Raw genomic sequence first — 7,500 nt, 5'->3', positions numbered from 1 at the left:
TTATAATAATTACAATTCAAAATTGTAATTATTATGAATTGGTCTTTATTATTCAATTCAATTTCTTAAGAAATTGAATTTGAAAATTCTTATAGAAGTAATAAATATCTATATATCTAAGTGAGTATATAGACTAAGTCCAAGGAATGTAGAACTAAATAAATGGACTTATTCATCTTTCTACACGAAAGATACCTATGATAATCAACTTTATTATATTAATTATATTTTTTTTCTTAATTTCTTTGTGTTTTATTCTTCTCTTATAATTTGAAACGGTTTCTTACAAATTATCGAAAGATTTGCTAGAATGCGACACAACCAGTATTTTTAGTGAAAATGAGATTTTGGGCGATGCAGAAAGATAAAAAACTATATATCTATCTTTTCTATATTTGATTATCTACGTAAGGCGAAATTCGTTTTATTTGCCTAATGTCACGAAAGGAAGAACTCACGCTTTTATCTTCTTGATTAATTAATTAGTAATGGGAAATCTAGGTAAAAAAAAGAGTTATCCGCAACTTTTGCTTCTTTCTACAATTAGATCTTAGGTCACCACCCAAAGAAAATTGCGTTCTTATTTACTTTAATTCCGACAAGCTAACTACTTGGTTGCTACAAATAAAATAATTGAACTTAATACGCTCTACTTGATTGAATTTGAATTCAACGGAAAAAAGGCGTGGAGCTTAAATAACTCACTCAGAACACTTTTTAAAGTATTACGCGGTACGATTAGGTCGAATAAACCTTTCTGGAATAAATATTCAGCCGCTTGTGAACCTTCAGGTACTGTTTTATTCAATGTTTGTTCAATTACTCTTTTACCCGCAAATGCAATGTAGGAATTGGGTTCGGCAATAATGATATCTCCCAACATACCAAAACTAGCTGTTACCCCACCAGTAGTAGGAGATGTAAGGATTGATACATAAAATAACTTTTTATTGGATTGATAATCATATAAGGCAGATGATATTTTAGCCATTTGCATTAAGCTCAAACTTCCTTCTTGCATGCGCGCCCCCCCCGAAGCGCACACTATAATAAGAGGTATAAGTCGATTGGTAGCGTACTCAATCAAACGAGTGATTTTCTCCCCCACCACGGATCCCATACTACCCCCCATAAACTGAAAATCCATAACCCCAATTGCTACGAGAATACCATTTAGTTGACCTACACCTGTTTGAACAGCCTCAGTTAATCCTGTCTTTCTTTGATAAGAATCAATACGATCTTTATAAGGCTCCTCCTCCGAATGAAATCCAATGGGATCCAGAGAGACCATGTCTTCATCCATAGGATCCCAAGTACCGGGATCGATCGAAAGTTCGATTCTTTCTGAACTACTCATTTTCAAATGATATCCACATTGTTCACAAATATTCATTTTTGATTTCAAAAATTTTTTATAATTTAATCCATAACAATTTTCGCATTGAACCCACAAATGCCTGTATTTTTGAGTTGCATCGAGATCATTAGACCCTTCTCTTAGAGTTAAATCACTACTCTTCGCGCGGGTTCGTAGACTGGACCTCCCGCTTTCGCTACTAGTTATACGTTTATCAAAAATGCACCTAGAAATGTAACTGTCACTACTATCACTTACAATGGACGTATCAATACAGATTTGAGACTGAAGATAACTGTCAATGCAACTATTAATGTGATTATTCCAACTAAATTGAGTTACATACATGTAACGATTGGATAAGGAATCTTCACTCGTAGATCCATTATTCATACAACTCGAATTGCGATAATGATAAAAAGAATTCTCTAATTCACTCATAAAAGAATGGTCGTTGTCAATCTCAAAAATATGATTTTCAATATCAAAATAGATAGAATAAGTATCTCCATTACTATCCCTAACTAAAAAAGTATCATCAGAGATAAAATTCCAAATGTCTTTGAAGCCGAATAAACGATCCACATTAGTGTAACTAGAATTGTCACGACCCCTGCAACTATGAATGTTTTTAGCCCTACCTTTTCTATTCGGATCTTCACTTTCACTAGTATTTTCAACAGGACCAAGATTGTCCATTGAGTTCTTTATCCCATACCTACGCTCTAACTCCTTTTTAAACACCATCGAATTAAACCACCATCTTTCCATAGAGTTTTCTTGCCCCCTATTTGTTTGCATAAAAATTCAATAGATGAATAGTCATTCGAGCCACAATTCTTTAGTTTTATTTATTTCCTATCAGACTAAACATAGAAATTCAATCACTGAAGTGTGAAAAAGAATTCTTTTTTGTTTTATGGTAATCCGGGGGTAAAACTTCACTATAATATGAATATGATGGATTCTCAATATTCTAAATAATAATGGTAAAGAGGGGTTTTTCCTATGTCTTCGTATCGAACAAAAAAATAACTATTTGTTCTCTCCTCGAAACATTCGTAAAATCTCGTCTAATAAAAAACTAATAACAAGTAATAAATTAAGGTTCTATTCTAACACGAAACGAAGAGGACAATATATGGGGTGGGTGGAAAGATTTGTGATACTTCGCTTGATTCAGGGAAACTACAGGATAGTATATATAAAGAATATACCAATCCTAAGGATAAGGACCCATAGGTTTAATTGTGGATACAAGACAACAATAGAAACATTTGAGTCTTAGATTTTATATTTCAAATCTTGTATATCTAGAGATATATGTATTTATCCAATATATATTTTGTATTCGGCTCAATCCTTTTAGTAAAAGATTGGGCCGAGTTTAATTGCAATTCAATTAAGAGAACCGAGAGTAATTACCTGTTTGTTAGCTTTTTGGCTCATCCAAAGTATCCATCGCTTGAAATTCAAATTTGATCTCTTTCCATACCTCACAAGCGGCAGCTAGTTCAGGACTCCATTTGCAAGCCTCACGGATAATTGCATTACCCTCAGCAGCAAGATCACGTCCTTCATTACGAGCTTGTACACATGCTTCTAGAGCTACTCGGTTAGCTACGGCACCTGGCGCATTACCCCAAGGGTGTCCTAAAGTTCCTCCACCGAACTGTAGTACAGAATCATCCCCAAAGATCTCGGTCAGAGCAGGCATATGCCAAACGTGAATACCACCTGAAGCTACGGGAATAACACCCGGTAGAGAGACCCAATCTTGAGTGAAATAAATACCGCGACTTCGATCTTTTGGAATAAAATCATCACGCAGTAAATCAACAAAGCCCAAAGTGATGTCTCTTTCTCCTTCAAGTTTACCTACTACGGTACCAGCGTGAATGTGATCTCCACCAGACATACGTAACGCTTTAGCTAATACACGGAAGTGTATACCATGATTCTTCTGTCTATCAATAACTGCATGCATTGCACGGTGAATGTGAAGAAGTAGGCCATTATCTCGGCAATAATGAGCCAAGCTAGTATTTGCAGTGAATCCTCCTGTTAAGTAGTCATGCATTATGATAGGAACTCCCAATTCTCTAGCAAATATAGCCCTTTTCATCATTTCTTCGCATGTACCCGCAGTAGCATTCAAGTAATGCCCTTTGATTTCACCTGTTTCAGCCTGTGCTTTATAAATGGCTTCGGCACAAAATACGAAACGATCTCTCCAACGCATAAATGGCTGGGAGTTCACGTTCTCGTCATCTTTGGTAAAATCAAGTCCGCCGCGAAGACATTCATAAACCGCTCGACCGTAGTTTTTAGCAGATAAGCCCAGTTTTGGTTTAATAGTACATCCCAACAGGGGACGACCATACTTGTTCAATTTATCTCTTTCAACTTGGATCCCATGAGGCGGGCCTTGGAAAGTTTTAATATAAGCAGTCGGGATTCGCAGATCTTCCAGACGTAGAGCACGAAGGGCTTTGAATCCAAATACATTGCCTACAATGGAAGTAAACATGTTAGTAACAGAACCTTCTTCAAAAAGGTCTAAAGGGTAAGCTACATAACAGATATATTGATCTGTTTCTCCAGGAACGGGCTCGATGTGGTAGCATCGCCCTTTGTAACGATCAAGGCTGGTAAGCCCATCGGTCCACACAGTTGTCCATGTACCAGTAGAAGATTCGGCAGCGACCGCCGCCCCTGCTTCTTCAGGCGGAACTCCAGGTTGAGGAGTTACTCGGAATGCTGCCAAGATATCAGTATCTTTGGTTTCGTATTCAGGAGTATAATAAGTCAATTTGTACTCTTTAACACCCGCTTTGAATCCAACACTTGCTTTAGTTTCTGTTTGTGGTGACATAAATACCTCCCTACAACTCATGAATTAAGAATTCTGACAACAACAAGGTCTACTCGACAAGAATGAATTAGGCGTTAATGAAACTTTTCACAGAAATCTTTCACAAACTTCCCAACTAATGCTAATATTATCAACTAATCAGAATGTTTGATTATTAGACCATGGTTTTTGATTTACCAAACGCATCATTATTGTATACTCTTTCATATCTATAGCGCAACCCCTTTTTTTAATCGAAATAGTTAACCTAACTAATAATAAATTCTCTCTTGACAGTGATATATGTTGTATATGTAAATCCTAGATGTGAAAATAGACGGAATTCGTATATGAAATGAAAACTGTATAAACAAACGAAAAGAATAGGCTATAGTCGTAAATCGATATGCTGAAATAAACAATAAGAAGAGCCCATAAGATAGAAATAATAAGTAAATAGAGTTAAGATAGAAATAATAAGTAAATAGAGTTCAGATTCGAATTCCATAGACTATTTTATATAATATAGATAATATAGATGGGATTGTCTATAATGATATACAAATGAAAAATTTTCTCAAGATCCTTATTAATTTAATACCCTTGAGATTTTCAAAAAAGCTTGATTGAGCTTGTAAATTCACTCCTTGAAATAAGTAAACAATTGAATTTTATTCGATTGGATAGCACCAACGAAATCGAGTGCTAACTCCCATTTCTTATTAAATTAACTGATCGACGTGCTATCGGACACTTATTTTGAATTCGATAATTTTCACAAAAAAGATTTCTACATATTTCTTTATTATTCTTATGATAATTAATCCTACTACTTCTGGGTCTGGGGTTTCCGCGCTTGAAAAAAAAAAACTGGGGCGTATCGTCCAAATCATAGGTCCGGTACTAGATGTAGCCTTTCCGCCGGGTAAGATGCCTAATATTTATAACGCTCTGGTAGTTAAAGGTCGAGATACTGTTGGTCAACCAATTAATGTGACTTGTGAGGTACAGCAATTATTAGGAAATAATCGAGTTAGAGCTGTAGCTATGAGTGCTACAGATGGTTTGATGAGAGGAATGGAATTGATTGATACAGGAGCTCCTCTAAGTGTTCCGGTCGGTGGAGCAACTCTGGGACGAATTTTCAATGTGCTTGGAGAGCCTGTTGATAATTTAGGTCCTGTAGATACTCGTACAACATTTCCTATTCATCGATCTGCGCCTGCCTTTATACAGTTAGATACAAAATTATCTATTTTTGAAACAGGAATTAAAGTAGTAGATCTTTTAGCCCCTTATCGCCGTGGGGGAAAAATCGGACTGTTTGGGGGAGCTGGGGTTGGTAAAACGGTACTCATTATGGAATTGATTAACAATATTGCCAAAGCCCACGGGGGCGTATCCGTATTTGGCGGAGTGGGTGAACGTACTCGTGAAGGAAACGATCTTTACATGGAAATGAAAGAATCTGGAGTGATTAATGAAGAAAATATTGCAGAATCAAAAGTGGCTCTAGTTTATGGCCAGATGAATGAACCGCCGGGAGCTCGTATGAGAGTTGGTTTAACTGCCCTAACGATGGCGGAATATTTCCGAGATGTTAATGAACAAGACGTACTTCTATTTATCGATAATATCTTCCGTTTCGTACAAGCAGGATCCGAAGTATCGGCCTTATTGGGTAGAATGCCTTCCGCTGTCGGTTATCAACCTACTCTGAGTACCGAAATGGGTTCTTTACAAGAAAGAATTACTTCTACGAAAGAAGGGTCCATAACTTCTATTCAAGCAGTTTATGTACCTGCAGACGATTTGACGGATCCTGCTCCTGCTACGACATTTGCACATTTAGATGCTACTACCGTACTCTCAAGAGGATTAGCTGCCAAAGGTATCTATCCAGCAGTAGATCCTTTAGATTCAACTTCAACCATGCTTCAACCTCGGATCGTTGGTGAGGAACATTATGAAACTGCGCAAAGAGTTAAGCAAACTTTACAACGTTATAAAGAACTTCAGGACATTATAGCTATCCTCGGGTTGGACGAATTATCCGAAGAGGATCGTTTAACTGTAGCAAGAGCGCGCAAAATTGAGCGTTTCTTATCACAACCCTTTTTTGTAGCAGAAGTATTTACCGGTTCTTCAGGTAAATATGTTGATTTAGCAGAAACCATTAGAGGGTTTCAATCGATCCTTTCCGGAGAATTAGATGGTCTTCCTGAACAAGCCTTTTATTTGGTAGGTAATATCGATGAAGTTACCACGAAGGCTGTGAACTTAGAAATGGAGAGCAATTTGAAGAAATGACCTTAAATCTTTGTGTACTGACCCCTAATCGAATTGTTTGGGATTCAGAAGTGAAAGAAATCATTTTATGTACGACTAGTGGTCAAATTGGCATATTACCAAATCATGCCCCGATTGCTACAGCTGTAGATATAGGGATTTTGAGAATACGCTTTCAGGACCAATGGGTAACGATGGTTATGATGGGTGGTTTTGCTAGAATAGGCAATAATCAGATCACTGTTTTAGTAAATGATGCAGAAAGGGGCAGTGATATTGATCCAGAAGAAGCTAAACAAACTCGTGAACTAGCAGAAGCTAATTTTAGAAAAGCTGAAGGAAAGAGACAAATAATTGAGGCAAATCTAGCTCTCCGCCGGGCTAGGACAAGAGTAGAGGCTGTCAATATGATTTCATAACTATTTGGTTCGTTCGAATAATCAAAATAAGTTCTGTTTCTAAATCCTATTTAGATTGGATTTTGTCGAGTGAATTCAATCAAGCAGAATCCAATTTTGATACAACGGAATTCAAAAATTAAATAAAAAATCAATATAATATTTTAGGGAGGGTGGGTCAAAAAACTTATTAGATACCATTTACTTCGGTATCTAATAAGTCCTACCTACTATTGGATTTGAACCAATGACTCCCGCCGTATGAAAGCAATACTCTAACCACTGAGTTAAGTAGGTTATTTATGATCCCAAAGAGAACGAAATGAAACCCATCCCCATGGATGGATTATAAATAAAATATTGCTTAATAAGCAATACCATTCAAAAATTTATGATGTTGGATCATAGAATATTGATCTTGACAAGAAATTATATACATGATAAAATATGTATCACAAGCACTAAGGGCTATAGCTCAGTTGGTAGAGCAACTCGTTTACACGTGCGCCAATGTTTTTCAGGGGAGTCCATCATACAATAAAAGAAATTGATCTTATTGAGAAATCGATGTCTTACTCCAGAACTTTAAGGGAACAATA

The 7,500-nt window shown here is 36.5% G+C and overlaps 4 protein-coding genes and 2 non-coding genes across 6 annotated transcripts in view; 3 read left to right on the top strand and 3 right to left on the bottom strand. All coding sequences in view use genetic code 11, as the record gives it.

Annotated features, from left to right (window-relative positions):
* Positions 1 to 649: 649 nt before the first annotated feature.
* Positions 650 to 2,161, bottom strand: accD (acetyl-CoA carboxylase carboxyltransferase beta subunit). The gene has a single exon. The coding sequence runs from the start codon at positions 2,159 to 2,161 to the stop codon at positions 650 to 652; it is 1,512 nt and encodes a 503-aa protein (YP_009445253.1).
* A 631-nt stretch (positions 2,162 to 2,792) lies between these two features.
* Positions 2,793 to 4,235, bottom strand: rbcL (ribulose-1,5-bisphosphate carboxylase/oxygenase large subunit). The gene has a single exon. The coding sequence runs from the start codon at positions 4,233 to 4,235 to the stop codon at positions 2,793 to 2,795; it is 1,443 nt and encodes a 480-aa protein (YP_009445252.1).
* Positions 4,236 to 5,027: 792 nt separating this feature from the next.
* Positions 5,028 to 6,524, top strand: atpB (ATP synthase CF1 beta subunit). Its single transcript has one exon. The coding sequence runs from the start codon at positions 5,028 to 5,030 to the stop codon at positions 6,522 to 6,524; it is 1,497 nt and encodes a 498-aa protein (YP_009445251.1).
* atpE (ATP synthase CF1 epsilon subunit) lies at positions 6,521 to 6,922 on the top strand. The gene has a single exon. It carries the CDS (start codon positions 6,521 to 6,523, stop codon positions 6,920 to 6,922), a length of 402 nt encoding a protein of 133 aa, YP_009445250.1.
* A 203-nt stretch (positions 6,923 to 7,125) lies between these two features.
* Positions 7,126 to 7,198, bottom strand: trnM-CAU. Its single transcript has one exon. It is a non-coding gene; the product is annotated as a tRNA-Met (tRNA).
* A 167-nt stretch (positions 7,199 to 7,365) lies between these two features.
* trnV-UAC overlaps positions 7,366 to 7,500 on the top strand; it is a 659-nt gene continuing 524 nt past the window's right edge. Inside the window, exon 1 of the tRNA in view lies at positions 7,366 to 7,403. This is a non-coding gene — a tRNA (tRNA-Val). The remainder of the gene's footprint in view (positions 7,404 to 7,500) is intronic.

The sequence above is a fragment of the chloroplast genome of Primulina huaijiensis (genome assembly GCF_012295235.1).
Source record: "Primulina huaijiensis chloroplast, complete genome".
Classification (NCBI taxonomy): domain Eukaryota; kingdom Viridiplantae; phylum Streptophyta; class Magnoliopsida; order Lamiales; family Gesneriaceae; genus Primulina; species Primulina huaijiensis.
The sequence above is the reverse complement of the archived record's forward strand: the minus strand, read 5'-3'. Positions and strand labels throughout refer to the sequence as shown.